Source organism: Schistocerca piceifrons, chromosome 6 (genome assembly GCF_021461385.2).
Source record: "Schistocerca piceifrons isolate TAMUIC-IGC-003096 chromosome 6, iqSchPice1.1, whole genome shotgun sequence".
Taxonomy (NCBI): Eukaryota; Metazoa; Arthropoda; class Insecta; order Orthoptera; family Acrididae; genus Schistocerca; species Schistocerca piceifrons.
Window position 1 is genome coordinate 111,758,283 of NC_060143.1, and position 16,022 is coordinate 111,774,304.

The following is a 16,022-nucleotide window of genomic DNA, read 5'->3' on the forward strand; positions in this document are numbered from 1 at the left end:
GATCACTTTTCAATGAACTCTTTCGTTTCGCAACTGTCAGCAACAATCATGCAGTTGAATAAGTAAACGAAAGATGAAAAATAATGTACTGGTGCTTCATTTAAAGAACAACTTTTTTCGGTTATGGGTCCAGTAATGGTAAAGACATGGATTTTTCGAGTCACAAGTCTCTAGTTAAATTTCAAACACCTCTCTCTTTCTATTTAAGGAGAAAATGTTCATGTGTGTTCATCCTAATTTTTCTTGTTTAATTTGGTGACAGAGTTATCATTTTGCTTTCCTTGAATGACTGTTTAAAGTTGAATTCAAACTGTTTATGTCTCACTTATTTGGAGCTATGTTTCAATAAGGATGTAAAAAAAACATATTAACAATAACACTAAAATAATTTGTCAAGTGTTTAATAACCTGTCATTAGGCTACGCGTCTCTGAAACCATTTCGAACATGATAGGGCTTTATTGTGACATATTTACAAATGTGGGTGTTTTTCCCCGGCAACTGCTAACCTGGAAGATGCCTACATACAAATAGAAATGCCAAGAATGTTGATGTTTCATAGCATCGCCGAACACTAATCGCAGATGCTGTTATTTATCCGAAGATCACAGATATTATGCCTTTCAAGTGACAATAATGACGGAAATGCCAATGTTTATGTTTACAAAGTTGGCCATGCGATGGATTGTTATGTGTTGTGTTTGAGTGTACAAGCTGTTTCACAGTCATAGTTAATAATGGATGATAAAATAAACTCAGCATTTATTTGTGCTAAATCATTGTCAGAATGTATATAGCAGTAACTGGACATTTGTATGTATGTCCCGATGAAGGATGTTAACGTTGTTAAGTCAAGCTCGATTCTGGACACTGAAAGATGAAATAGTTATTAAAGACACAGACTTCGGTGCTTTCAGGTAGTTATTGATTTGACGTTATTTCATCTTCGTCGCTAACCATATACATACAATAAATATATAGCTCGAAATTTGTTTCAGGTATTTAGAAAAAAAGGACGTGTCTGATTCGCCCTACAATGAAGGGAAGCGTTCATTTGCGGAACAAAGAGGAATCACATGCGTGGTCCGAAATAAAAGACCAAACAAGTTAAGAGAGTCAATTAAAGATTTAGAGGTAACTATGGAAAAATACTAAGTTGTATATCCATTTTAAACATTTTGTAAAATACATAGGTTACTTTGTTACAGGAACATTTGATTCAGCATAAAGTGATCTATTGTCACTGGAGGGACAACAGCCTCTTGCAACTGATTTTCAGTTCTGGGCTTATTGCTAGAATATGTATAAACATTTTTACTGGTGACATACTAAAAATTTCATTTGACAAGTATCTTGTTGGAAAACTTCTTTCTGAGTATATTGCTGATGGTAAGTTTTGCATATTGTTTATGTTGTGTTGTTTAAGTTATGCAAACTATTGCAGTGTGGTGAGTAACTGTGACATTAGTAGTAGTAATTTTAAAAAATGAAATAGGATTGTAGACCTAATGCTTACTTGCAGTAAATGTTGTGTGGGGGTGGCAATCAAATTGTATAACCGTTGCTATTACATTGCAGTCATAGTCTTCCACTATTATCTGTCCATGATCTGATTTTATGTTTTACTCTCTCTCTAATTCCAAGCATGCATCTCCTCATTGTTTGCTGAACAACATCAAGTTTTTGAAGACATTTCTGTATCAAAGTCCATGTCTCACTGCCATAAGCCAAAATTGGTAATACATATTGCTTGTACACTTTCCATATCAGTCATGGTGAGGGGGGAGAGGGAGTACATGGTTCATGGGGAGATGGTAAATCATAATTTTTAATTATTAACACTGATAGTTAATTGTATATTCGGCAACTTGTATGAGGAAACTGATTGAAATGTACCCCCACCATGAGACATTTTTCAAAGGGGGAGAAGAGGGGGGGGTGCTGTATCTTTTGGTATCTAAGCAACAGCTGTTGTTATTTTTAAATCGAGCAGGAAGAGGGTTGGGGGTGGGTAATTGCCACTTGGAGGGCAGCAGCAGGTTGCAAGGCCACCTGTGGAAGCAGCCACATCGTGTATCAACTGTTCTGCAGTCACTGCTCAATTTTTTTATATTGGTATGACAACCACTCAGCTCTCCACCTGAATGGATGACCACTGCTGAACTGTGGCCAAAAACAAAGGTGACCACCCAGTGACACAATTGCACTACCAGGATCTACATCTAGATCTGCAAACAACCATGAAGTGCATGGGAGAGGGTATGTCCCATTGTACCTTTAGTAGGTTCTGTTCACATATGGAGCATGGGAAGAATGATTGTTTCAATGCTTCTGTGCATGCAGTAATTATTCTAACTTTATCCTCATTATCTGTATGTAAGTGACATTTAGGTGATTGTAGTATATTCCTAGAGTCATCACTTAAAGCCGGTTCTTGAAACTCTCTTGGGATAGTTTACGTGTGTCTTCAAGAGTCTTCCAGTTCATTTCCTTCAGTATCTCTGTGACACTCTCCAATGGACCAAACAAACCTGTGACCATTTGTGCTGCCCATCTCTGTATACATTCAGTATCCCCTGTAAGTCCTATGTGGTACAGCCCCCACACATTTGAGCAACATTCTAGAACCACTCACGAGTGGTTTGTAAGCAATCTCCTTTGTAGACTGATTTAACTTCCCCAGTATTCTACCAATAAACCAGAGTCCACCACCAGCTTTATGCAGGACTGAACTGAGTCTATGTGATCATTGCATCTCACATTCCTCCAAAGTGTTATTTCCAGGTATATGTATGAGTTGATCGTTCCCAATAGTGACTCATTGATTTTGTAGTCACAGGATACTAAGTTTTTTTTTTGTTTTGTGAACTGCACAGTTTTACATCTCTGAACAAGTAGCCAATCTTTGCATCACTTTGAAGACTTATCAAGACCTGACTGAATATTGTGCAGCTTCTTTCAGATAGTACTTCATTATAGATAACTGCACAATCTGCAAAAAGTCTGACGTTACTATTGTCTCCAAGGTCATTCATGTATACTATAAATGGCAGGGGTCCCAACAAACTTCCCTAGTGCACATGTGAAGTTACTTCTACATCTGATGATGGCTCTCCATGCAAGAAAATGTGCTGCGTGCTCCTTAGCAAGAGGACCTCAATCCAGTCTCAAATTTCACTTGATAGTGACAGTAAGTATGGATGTGGTACTGAGTCAAATGCTTTTTGGAAATCAAGAAATACTGCATCTACTTGATTGCCCTGATCCAAAGCTTTTGATATGATATGTGAGAAAAGTGCAAGTTGGGTTTTACATGATCAGTGTTTTTTGAATCTGTGCTGGTTGTCACTGGAAGGTCATGAAGTTCAAGATATCTCAGGTTTGATCTCAGAAAATCTTCTGAGATTCTATGGCATATTGGTGTCAAGGATATAGTACGGTATTTTTTGTGTCAACTGACCTACTTGTAGACAGGTGGGACCTGTACTTTTTTTCAAGAACTGGACATGGTTTTTTGTTTGAGTGATCTACTATACATTATAGATAGAAGGGTGGCTAACTCAGTCGCAAATTCAGTATAGAGTCTGACAGGGATTTCATCGGGGCATGGAGCTTCGTTCAGTTTTAATGATTTCAATTTTTTTCTGAACACCACTGACAGTGATAATTATTTCATTCATCTTTTCAACGGTATGAGGATTAAATTGGGGCAAATTTTTTGCTTTTTCCTTTGTAAAGGAACATTTGAAAATTGTTTAAACATTTCAGCTTTTGCTTTACTAATCTCTATCATTTGCTAGCGATTGGACAATAACTTTGGTGCCACTAACAGCCTTTACATATGACCAGAATTTCTTTGGGTTCTGTGAAAGATCATTTGACAACATTCTGCTCCAGTAGTCATTGGAGGCGTCACCCATTGCTCTCTTGACAGCCAAAGGTATTTCATTCAGCATCTCTCTGTCTACAGTCCTACGCTTTGTTTTGCACCTGTTACGCAGTAATCTCTGTTCCCTCAGAAGTTTCTTTACAGTGATTGAGTACCATGGAGATTTCCTCCTGTTATGGAATGTTTTACCAGGTTCATATCTATACTGTGCGTGGTCTACTATTCTTTTAAACTTCAGCCATAGTTTGTCTAGATACTTGTGCGCTGTGCTGAAAGTTTCAGTTCCTCATTTAGATGTGGCACTACTGATTTTTTATCTAGTTTCCTGAACATATATATCTTTCTGCTTGGTTTAGTTGTCCTTTGTACTTTAGTAATCGTTGTTGCCTCAACCGCATCGTGGTCACTGATATCGCTTTCCATGTTGGCGTTCTCAGAGAGGTCAGGTCTATTTCTTGCCATTACATCCAATATATTTCTGTCATGAGTAGGATTCCTAACTATCTGTTCTAGGGAGTTTTCAGAGGAGGCATTAGTAATGTTTTTCAGGATGTGTTATCACTCCCACCACTAACAAAACTGTAATTTTCCCAATTAATTGATGACTGAAAGTCTCCACCAATGAATACAGTATGTTTGGGTAGCTTACATACAAGTGAACTGAGGTTTTCTCTAAAATTTTTGGTTACATTAGGAGATGCGTGTGGTGGCTGACAAAATGATCCATTTATTATTTTATGCCCTCATCTGATACTTCCCTTTAGCACCAGGTTTTCTGAACTATGTAATTAGGAGTTATCCTTTCAACTCATCCTTCACTGCTGTAATCCTTCTGACATCAACCTCTGATAAACACTGTCCCCACACCCTCTATCGAACAGTTTCCCTTCCTTTTGTCCTGTCACCTCCTCCCAAACCAAGCTTCCATATCATCATCATCATCATCATCATCATCATGCATTACACTTCATCAGCACCCATCCGTCACATGCCTAGCTCGTGCAACTACCATCCTTCCCTTCCACATGCTTATCCTGCAAACCTGGTGCTTTCCTCTGAGCTGGTGGACCTATCCCTAACCCCTCCCCTCCCCTGAAGAATAGATAGTTCTGTTGATTTTAGTATCATTATTAGGCTTTTTGCAAAATTTACCTGTCAAAGTTCTTACATTTTCCTTGATAATGTAATTTCTGAGATTATCTGGAAATAATTGATGGAAGACGTGCTTCCTATGTGAATGCAATTAGACACCTATAAATTTATCATTAAGGACTCAGAAATATACAGTATATTCTTCAAATTGCCCTGTTATTTGCCACCTTTAATGATTTTGTTTTATTTTGGAACCATGCATTATACTAATTTATGTAATATATCTGACTGTAGATCATGAGCTATCAGGTTTTCACGGGAAAGACATAGCTACATTTAATTTCAGATGGTTGTATGAATTTGTTGCCTAGTCACAATACTACTATCACTAGCCAGTTGAGTAGGGAATGTGTGACTGAGACAAAAAGTTAATTCTGAAATACTCCTTTAAGAATTTCAGATTAAAACAATAACATTTATGTCATTATATCTTTCTGTCTGATCAACAGCATAAAAATGTATCAACTTTTTTCATGAAAGCTCCCACTTCCTAATTGAAGATCTGTATATTACAACATTACTAACATTTAAATTTCCGGTATTAATATAAGTTTTGTGTAGGCCAAAGTATACAGAATCTTCCAAGTAGTGTAGGCTACTTTTTGAATTTATGCTTGTGTTTCATGAATGTAACAACTCCCACTTTATCAACATTGCATATGTGTATAATAAAAGCCAATTGCAGTTACTTTTCCACAGAAGAGAATTAACTGTTATATGTTTTATTTTTCAGCTATTTTCACAAAAACGCACTTAATTTTTTCATACAATGATAACCAGGTAACACTTGTTTACTTTGTGAAACCACTAACAAACTGCAATGTATCAGAAAAAATTAGTCGTTTGGAACCAAAAGTACAAAATCTGGAGTTGGCTGGACCATCTGGCCGGCGCTTGGAGAGAAAATTGTCATCAAATGTCAATGGAGACATGGTAAGTTTGCGTTATTCTTCAAGAAGGGATTATGATTATCTTGGTTGCTCATCACTTCTTACTGTTATTAAATGCACTAAAACTCATTAAAAAAAAAAAAAAACTGGGTGTTAGTTGGTTGCATGCACCCTTTGTTTGTAGTAGTGACATTATGTGATTTAGTAACCAGCACGAAAGAAACCTGTTGAACTTTGCATCAAAATAAGCAACTCACCTTACTTCTTAACATAGTCTGCTTTGAGTTGTATACACTTGGTCCAGTGATCCTCCAGCTGCCTCATCCCATCGGAAAAATAGGTTCTGTCAGGCTATGCAAATTTCTTGTTGACTGCAACTAGAGCTTCTTCTGTTTGATGAAAATTTCTTTGCTATTGCCCAGCACCACGTGTTCTTTGAATTCCCATGACTGGAAAGTTGAAACCATGCTTTATCACTCAAGATGTAGTTGAAAGAATCTAACAAACCATGATTGAAGTTATTCAAAAGCCATGCGCATTAATCTCCACATTCCTGACTGTTCATCCTTCCATAATTACTGCACAACTGTCACACAATATGACCTCAAATCAAGACTTTTAAATACTCACTGGCAACTCCTCCTATTTACATGGACCTGTTGGGCCAATTTACGTGTCTCAGAGTTCTTTGGGCTCTGAAAATTCTTTGGTGAATGTCTGCAATAATTTCTGGTGTGTGAACTGAATGAAATCTTTGTCATTCTATATTTTGTATTGACTGCAGGTGCGCCAGTTTTTATACAGACACTGTATTGCTCTCTTTGCAGATACTTGACCCTGAAAATTTTGTGAGTTTCCTTAATCTGTTCCCACATATGCTTGCACAATTTCAATTATTTCTTCTATTGAGAAAGCCATTTTGCAGACCGCTAAGAGAAACCTCTAACTTCACTGATGAAATAAACTGAAATTCTGACAGAAGAATGTTAACAATTGATTATTGCATAAAACTGTCCATTGTTGTAGCTGTTTCCTCCATTTCAGAAGTTGAAAACTGCATTCACATTCAGAGGGGAGGGATGCTAATTTTAACTGTGTCTCCTGTATTACATTGTATATTTCACATGTATATGACAGTGTAGTAGTGCAGATATTTTCTTATCCCAATGACATCGATCAGTGAAACCCAACTGACATGACATACTTGAAAGCTTCAGATCAATTCAGTCAGATAGACGCAGTATTTCTTGATATCTGAAAAGCATTTGACTCAGTACCATGCCTACACTTGTTGTCAAAAGTACAGTTATATGGGGTATCAAATGAAATTTGTGACTGGATTGAGGACCTCTTGGTAGGGAGGATGCAGCATGTTATCTTGGATAGAGAGCCGTTGTCAGATATACAAGTAATTGTAGTTGTGTCTCAGGGAATTGTGTTGGAATTTTGCTGTTCATGTTGTATATTAATGACCTTGCAGGCAATATTAATATAACCTCAGACTTTTTGCAGATAATGCAGTTATCTATAACGAAGTACTATCTGAAAGAGGCTGCATAAATATTCAGTCAGATCTTGATAAGATTTCAATGTGATGCAAAGATTGGCTAAATGTTCAGAAATTTCTTGCTTGTTCATAAACATTTTATTTTTATCTGTTATTACTTTTATGTTGTAATTTCATGTACTGGCATGTTTCATGACCTTGCATATTTGCTCCTCAATTTGGTCGGATGGAACTTGATGTGTAAATAAAAAATAAATAAAGGACTCAAGGACCTGGATTTATTAAAAATTCCAATAAATCGGAATCTTCTGATACGGACAGCTCTTCCCTTACTTGTGTCATAAATGATGTAAAAACCAGTAAATGTATTTGTAATAGCACCCAAAATTAATAATAAATGTTAATTTCAGACATATTACAATAAACAGAAACACACCACTAGATATTAAAATAATTTCCACTGGATTTCACAGCCCTGTGTAAGAGTTGTAGTAGTGTTCTGTTTCAGTGCAAGTGTTTTTAAGAAGTTGGATGTGTATATGACCTTGATATCATAATGTTATATATATATATATATGTTTGAAGTAACCTTTCGCAGGGTGGTGTGTTTATTATTGGGCCAGCACCACTTCAAATCTTATATCCTACTATTTGGTTCCCCCCCACTCACCCACCCAACCAAACCATCAACTGCAAAAAAAAAAAAAAAAAAAAAAAACCATGCACACATTAACATGCTTTAAGGTGTAACTGCAGAAACTACAAACTGCTTTTTAGATACAAATGCTACCAGTATGAAGTCAATCTATTTAATTAGCAAACAATGGAAAATCCAGGATGGAATGTAACAATATTATGAGAAGGGAAGTTCCTGCTCACCGTATAGTGGAGATGCTGAGTCACAGATAGGTACAACAAAAAGATTTTTACACTTAAAGCTTTTGACCAATGGCCTTTGTCAACAATAGACACACACATGTGCATGCACACACTCTCTCACACAATGACCCAATAATAAACACACCACCCCGAGAAACAGAACACTACTCCGACTCTTACACAGGGCTGTGAAATCCGGTGGAAATTATTTTAATATCTAGTGGTGTGTTTCTGTTTATTGCAATATGTCTGAAATTAACATTTGTTATTAATTTTGGGTGCTATTACAAATAAATTTACTGGTTTTCACATCATTTATGACACAACTGAGGGAAGAGCCGTCCATATCAGAAGATTCAGATTTATTGAAATTTGTAATAAAGCCACATCTTTGAGTCCTCTATTTATTTTTTATTTACACGTCAATTGAGGAGCAAATATCCAAGGTCATGAAACGTGCCAGTACATGAAATTACAACATAAAAGTAATAACAGATAAAAATATAATGTTTATGAACCCGAAAAAAGTCAATGCATAAGTTTAAGTAAACGCAATCAACAATACAACATAAATCAGCTTAATTTTTCAAAAAAACTCCTTGACAGAATAGGAGTGAACCATGAGGAAACTCTTCAGTTTCAATTTGAAAGCACGTGGATTACTGCTAAGATTTTTGAATTCGATTGGTAGCTTATTGAAAATGGATGCAGCAGTATACTGCCCACCTCTCTGCCCAAGTGTTAAGGAAGTCTGATCCAAATGCAGGTTTGATTTCTGCCGAGTATTAACTGAGTGGAAGCTGCTAATTCTTCGGAATAAGCTAATATTGTTAACGAGAAATGACAGTAAGGAATATATATATACTGAGAGGCCAATGTCAAAATACCCGGACTCATGAACAGGGGTCGACAAGAGGTTCGTGAACTTACGCCAATTATTGCCCGAACCACCCACTTGTGTGCCAAAAATATCCTTTTAGAATGGGAAGAGTTACCCCAAAATGTAATACCATACGACATGAAAATAAGCAAAGTAGACTAATTTTCATGTTGAACGATCACTCACTTCACATACCATTCACAAATAGCAAAAATGACAGCATTAGGTCTTTGAGCAAGATCCTGAATGTGGGCTTTCCATGACAGTTTACTATCTATCTAAACACCAAGAAATTTGAACTGTTCAGTTTCACTAATCATATGCCCATTCTGTGAAATTAAAACATCAGGTTTTATTGAATTGTGTGTTAGAAATTGTAAAAACTGAGTGTTACTGTGATTTAGTGTTTGTTTATTTACTACAAGCCATGAACTTAGGTCATGAACTGCACTATTTGAAACTGAACCAATGTTGTACACAGCATCTCTTACTACCAAGCTAGTGTCATCAGCAAACAGAAATATTTTAGTTACCCGTAATATTAGTGGTCATACCATTTATATAAATAAGGAACAGGAGTGGTCCCAACACTGATCCCTAAGGAACCCCCCACTGGACTGTACTCACCCAGACCCCACATCACAGTCATTCTCAACATCGTGGATAATGACCTTTTGCTGTCTGTTGCTAAAGTAAGAGGTGAACCAATTGCGCTGGAGCAATATCTTGTGATCAATCAAAAAATATGGGTAGCATTCGAAACCTTTTGTTTAACCCATCCAGTACCTCACAGAGAAAAGAGAATATAGCATTTTCAGTTGTTAAACGATTTCTAAATCCGACCTGTACATTTGATAGCAAATCGTGATATAAAATGCTCAGTTATCCTTACATGCACAGCCTTTTCAATAACTTTAGGAAACACTGATGGCATAGAAATAGGCCTAAAATTTTCTAAATTACCCCTTTTTCCCTTTTTATAAAGTGGCTTTACTACTGAGTACTTTAATTGTTCAGGAAACTGACCATTCCTAAAGGAAAAATTACAAATATGGCTAAATACAGGGCTAACATGGGCAGCACAGTACTTTTATATTCAGCTAGGCACTCCATTATATCCATGAGAGTCCTTAGTCTTCAGTGATTTAATTAATGACTCAATCTCCACCTTGTATGTGTCACAGAGGGGTATTTCAGACATCAATGTCGGAAAGACATTTGCCAAGAAAGTTATGTGATTCCCCGTAGAAACTAAATTTTTGTTTAATTCATCAGCAATGCTCAGAAAATGATTGTTAGATAATGCACATATATCTGATTTATCGGTAACAGGAATATTTTTAATACGAACTGACTTTAAATCGTCAACCTTGTACTGCTGTCCAGACACTTCCTTTGCAGCTGACCATATGGTTCTAATTTTATCCTGTGAATTAGCTATTCTATTTGCATACAACATCCTTTTTGCTCTCCTAATAATATTTTAAGCACCTTAGAATACTGTTTGTATTGGGGCTTCTGTAACTTGATTGTGACTACTCCAAACATTTTGGTATAATTCCCACTTTGTTCTACATGATATCCTTATCCCACTAGTCAGCCACCTGGGCTGCCTATTACTCTAGTACCCCCGTTTAGAACGTTTGAATGGAAAGCAGCTCTCAAAGAGCATGAGAAATGTTTTAAGGAAAGCATTATATTTATCATTTGTGGTATCAGCATTGTAAACATCCTACCACTCTTGTTCCTTGACAAGATTTAAAAAAGTCTACTGTTATTGGATTAACTTCCCTACATAATTTGTAATTATATGTGACATTTGTTAGAGTACAAAAGCCTTTTAGTGGTAACATTTGTGCATCATGGTCTGAAAGGTCATTCACTCTTTTACTAACAGAAGGCCCATTTAGTAGTGAAGAATGAATAAAAATATTACGGTATGTTGATGATTTTCACTTATGGACCGTCTGACAGCAACTGAATAAAACACAATTTTAGTGCCATACGCGTTTCGCCTTTATTTTCTGCAAGGCATCATCAGTGGCAGGTTGCGTAGACAGTTTCTTACATATTACGCTCCTGTTGCATTTTTGGTCTTGTTCTTCTTCCTATGAGCGCCAATTTGCTGTTTTTTCTGCATTCCACAGCACTATGCACTGAACGCTTTTTTTAATGCAATGTTTTTTTTTTTTTTTTTTTTTTTTTTTTTTTTTTTTTTTTTTTTTTTTTTTTTTGACAGTCGGCAACAGAAACCAAAACATTGCATTAAAAAAAGCGTTCAGTGCATAGTGCTGTGGAATGCAGAAAAAACAGCAAATTGGCGCTCATAGGAAGAAGAACAAGACCAAAAATGCAACAGGAGCGTAATATGTAAGAAACTGTCTACGCAACCTGCCACTGATGATGCCTTGCAGAAAATAAAGGCGAAACGCGTATGTCACTAAAATTGTGTTTTATTCAGTTGCTGTCAGACGGTCCATAAGTGAAAATCATCAACATACCGTAGTATTACGCGCAACTGAGGAGGACAGGACCAAAAAATTGAAGATGTCAATAAAAATATTGTCTATGGCTGTGCTACTATTCCCTTGCACCCTAGATGGAAAAAACACAGTCTGCATCAGATCACATGAATTTAGGAGATCTACCAACATCCTTTTCCTTGCACCATCATATACAAAATTTGTATTGAAGTCACTACGTATGACTAACTTCAGATACTTTCTACAAAGTGAATCAAGAACCCTCTGTAGCTTGAGCAGAAATGCCCGGAAGTCAGAGTTAGGGGACCTATAAACAACAATGATTAGAAGTTTAGTTTCACTAAATTCATCTGCCCCTGCACAAAATTCAAATATCTGTTCAGTGCAGTGTCGTGATATGTCTATGGACTCAAATAGAATACTGTTTTTAACGTACACAGCCACTCCCCCACCCCGCAAGGAACTCCTTGAAAAACAGCCAGCTAATCTGTATCTTGGTAAAGGAAACCTCTAAATTGTCAAATTATTTAAGTGGTGCTCCGATATACCAATAATTTCAGAGTCACCATCTATAAGCGGTTCACTAACTTTTTCTGTAATACCTCTTGCATTTTGATGAAATTCACTAATTCCTTCTCTACTTGGAAACATGATATTCATTTATAGACTATATAGAACTTTATTGGCACTCCTTATTACAGAGTGCGTGCTTAATTGTTTTTGGCTGTTTTGTCTCACAAAAATGGTTTGTAACACATCAAATAATGAAAAAATACAATATTATACAGTAACATTCATTAAAGCATAACTGTGAAATACAGAAAGAAAAGGTGAGTAGAGTATGTAGCCATAGCTGCACTGCACTGAAAGTCCTCACACTTGAAGTAGTCACTGTTAAACAGGGTCAGGTTTGTAGAGACAGATGATTCTGCTGCATTCATCAATACTAGCTCTCCTGACTAAACAGTACCACAAGGCGGCTGAGTCTTGCTGTTTCTTAAAGCATTCCTATAGGGAGAATTTTGATTACCATGACTTCTCATAGAATAAATATTGTAGAGAGATACTTACTTTGATTGGAGATATCAGTTGTGTGAAGAGAGGAGTTCTATGTTTACTCTACATCTATACTCTGTGAAGTGCATGGCAGAGGGTATGTCCCACTTACCAGTTATTATGGCTTTTTCGCAAATCATTCATGTATGACGTGTGGGAAGAATGATTATATGCTATTATTAAGCTAATCTGATCGTCACGATCCCTATGGGAGTGATATGTAGGTGGTTCTAGTATATTCCTAGAGTCATCTTTTAAAGCCGGTGTGTGAAAGTTTGTCAGTAGATTTTCTTGGGATAGTTTCCATCTATTTTCAAGAGTCTGCCAGTTCAGTTGTCTCATCATCTCTGTGACACTTCCTGTAGGTCAAAGAAACTTGTGACTGTTCATGCCACCTTTCTCTCTGTATGTTGAGTAGCCTCTGCTAGTCCTGTTTGGTACTGATTGCATTTCCCCCTTATTCTACCTATAAATGATGACTGACCCTATGTGGTCATTAAAGACATTATTATGAAGATGATAGGTTGCTACACACCTTATAGAGGACATTTGAGTCGCAGACAGACACAACATAAAGACTGCTATGCATTTGAGCTTTCGACCAAAAGGCCTTCTTCTAAAGTAAAATACTCACAGTATTCACACAAGTGCAACTCACACACACGACCAGTTGTCTTTGGCCAATGGGACCAGACTGCGAGCATCTTCGAATGATAGTAGAAGAACTCTGTGGTTGTTGGGGTATGGAGGAGACTAGGGTGGGGAGGGGGAGAAATAGAAGGGTAGGGTTGGGGAAGGGTGTAACACTGCTTGTGGGAGTGTGCAGGGATGTGGTGGGGGCAGTGTAGGGCAGCTGGATGCAGTCAGGAGGGATGAGGAGGGTTGTTGGTTAGGGGGATCAGTAAACACCCTTAGTCCTCTCTGTGTCTTATCTACCCTGTAAAGTACGCATGAATCTACAACTGACATGTCACTTACGATCAAGTGGATGAGTAATGAAAGATCCTGTACTTCATATAGAGGAGACGGTGTCCATAGGAGAGGATAGTACTTGAAGTACATTAGATACTAGTACCACAGATACCGGGGAGGTGATTTGCAGCAGGTGCCATTCATTTGACAGTAGACACGGTGATTTCCAGATGCTTTTGAACATCAACCAAATCAACCTGTGTTTGAGAACAGTATTCACAGTACGGCTGCATTATGGCTCATGCAGTGTATTACAGGTCACGACAGTGAACAAATAACATTGAAATAAGCCTACTGACTATATTTTAATCCTTTGAGCTAAAAATTACTAATTCCCTATAAAAATTGAAGCAAACACAGAAGTTGAGATTTCTTTTAAGGCAACAGCTAAACCTGTGATAAAAATTACTAGTTTCCTAAAACTATTTGAGGTTAGTTATAGTCATTAACAAACTCAAAAAGAGTTAATTTACAATTAATGTTAATAATAAACACTCTTCTTGCAGGGAAAACCAGATGTAACTTAATGTATAAGTTACAATGTCTGTTACAGTAATTAATCACAAACATGATCACATTCCATTAAACATATGAAATCACATTAAGACAGTGGTTGTTGTTTAATAAGTATATACGAAGATTACTTGCAAAAAAGACCATATATAATATGTACTTGATGTTCTGCTCTAGTTTCTTCAGGTCAAAATAGAATCCATCCCAACAGCCATGTACTACAGTACTTATGCTGAGTCATTGAATGACTTGTTTTTCTGCAAGTAAATCTGATATTTGTCTCTCAAACAAATATGTGAAATAACTTAACAACTGGAATTAGTATATTATCAATATATGTCCACTTAGGCTCTTTCTGTCTATTATGGCTGTGATTCAAACCATTGTAGGAGTCTGATCAACACACAAATTGTCATAAAATCAATAAAGTTTGCATTGAAAAAATTAATTTATATAATGAGCCGTCATTTGAGTTAGATAAATCATCATAAAGAATTAATAATTATTGTTCGACCCAAGTCTTCTCATTGTTTATCTGAACATAAGTAAGAGTCACTGGGATTTTCATTTCCACTCTATAATTACATGAGATAATATCATAACATAATTATAAGATTATGGATATGCTCACAGTGCCCAGAGACAGTGATCATATGTGTGTCAGTTGTGCTTGTGTGGGTGTGTGAGGGTTTTCTATTTCATAAGAAGGCCTTTTGGCCAAAATTAAAATGTTTAGCAGTAATCTGTCATTTCCATAATATTGTTTTTATTTCATCCCAGACTTTCCATTCTTTGATTATAATATATGTATCACATGACATAAATAAGTACATTTGATTAACAGAATTGGAACACAAAATTCATACAGTTCTGCTGTTAGCGAACACACATACTTTCTTACATGTACATACTCTTATACCCAGCACTGATTGTTCTTGTTGCTGATCTACCAATCTGGAGTACAATTCTGTCTGAATGATTATTGTTAAGGGATAATGGGTAAGGGAGATTTGAATCATCTATTGATGTGTAATGTGAATATGTCCTTTCCATTATGTTGTCTGATACCAGCATATTTGAGTCAGAAACAGGAAATAAGAAAATTGTGTTCAGTAAATTGTATAGAGAAAATTTCCAAACATCAGGATATACAGTGTGTCAGACAGGTGAATGAAGAGAATGTGTTCATTTCACCCTTCTGGCCTCAAAAATAAGTATGTGATCTGCTATGTTATTTGAGAATAGCCTGATGATGCTTCTGGATCAAAACTATAATTGCTTCTTATTTGGGTTTCCTAAGTAAAGCTTTCTAGCAGCATTAATTCAAATGGCTGTCGGTGGAAGAAACATATTGGCAACAAAAATATTGGCTCAAGATTTTTGTACAGGATCTTTCAAATTATCTATTGATTATTGGATTAGTTTACTGAATTCTGCCATTTAGTGTAATTTCTTGAAATTTGCGTGCCACCACAAAAATTGCTGTGTGTTTTTAATCTACTCTCAGAACTTTGATTTTAAGATAATAAAAGCCATACAATTAATGGAATTATTTAGCTTATATCTGTTCTGAATTGCAGATACTTATTTGGTGGCGGTGCACTCGTGATGAAGTTTATCCGTGGAGTCCAGTCGTTAAAGATCAGGACAGAGCAAATGTCCATGTGTATATGGTCACTGGGTAAGTCATTATGTGTCTATGCTCCTTTCACAGTCTTGCTTCATTCACTGTACTCTGCATTGTTTTTCTTTTATTGTTGTTACATTTTCCCCCTTTTTTTGTTTTGAGAAGGAAGAAACTT

General features: G+C 36.5%; 1 protein-coding gene across 1 annotated transcript in view; it reads left to right on the forward strand.

Moving 5' to 3' along the window:
* The first annotated feature begins 612 nt into the window (after positions 1 to 612).
* LOC124803090 (WD repeat-containing and planar cell polarity effector protein fritz) overlaps positions 613 to 16,022 on the forward strand; it is a 65,896-nt gene continuing 50,486 nt past the window's right edge. Inside the window, exons 1-5 of the mRNA XM_047264239.1 lie at positions 613 to 916; positions 998 to 1,133; positions 1,208 to 1,388; positions 5,774 to 5,973; positions 15,801 to 15,901. Of these exons, the coding sequence (XP_047120195.1) occupies positions 834 to 916; positions 998 to 1,133; positions 1,208 to 1,388; positions 5,774 to 5,973; positions 15,801 to 15,901 (701 nt within the window). The 5' untranslated portion in view covers positions 613 to 833. The remainder of the gene's footprint in view (positions 917 to 997; positions 1,134 to 1,207; positions 1,389 to 5,773; positions 5,974 to 15,800; positions 15,902 to 16,022) is intronic.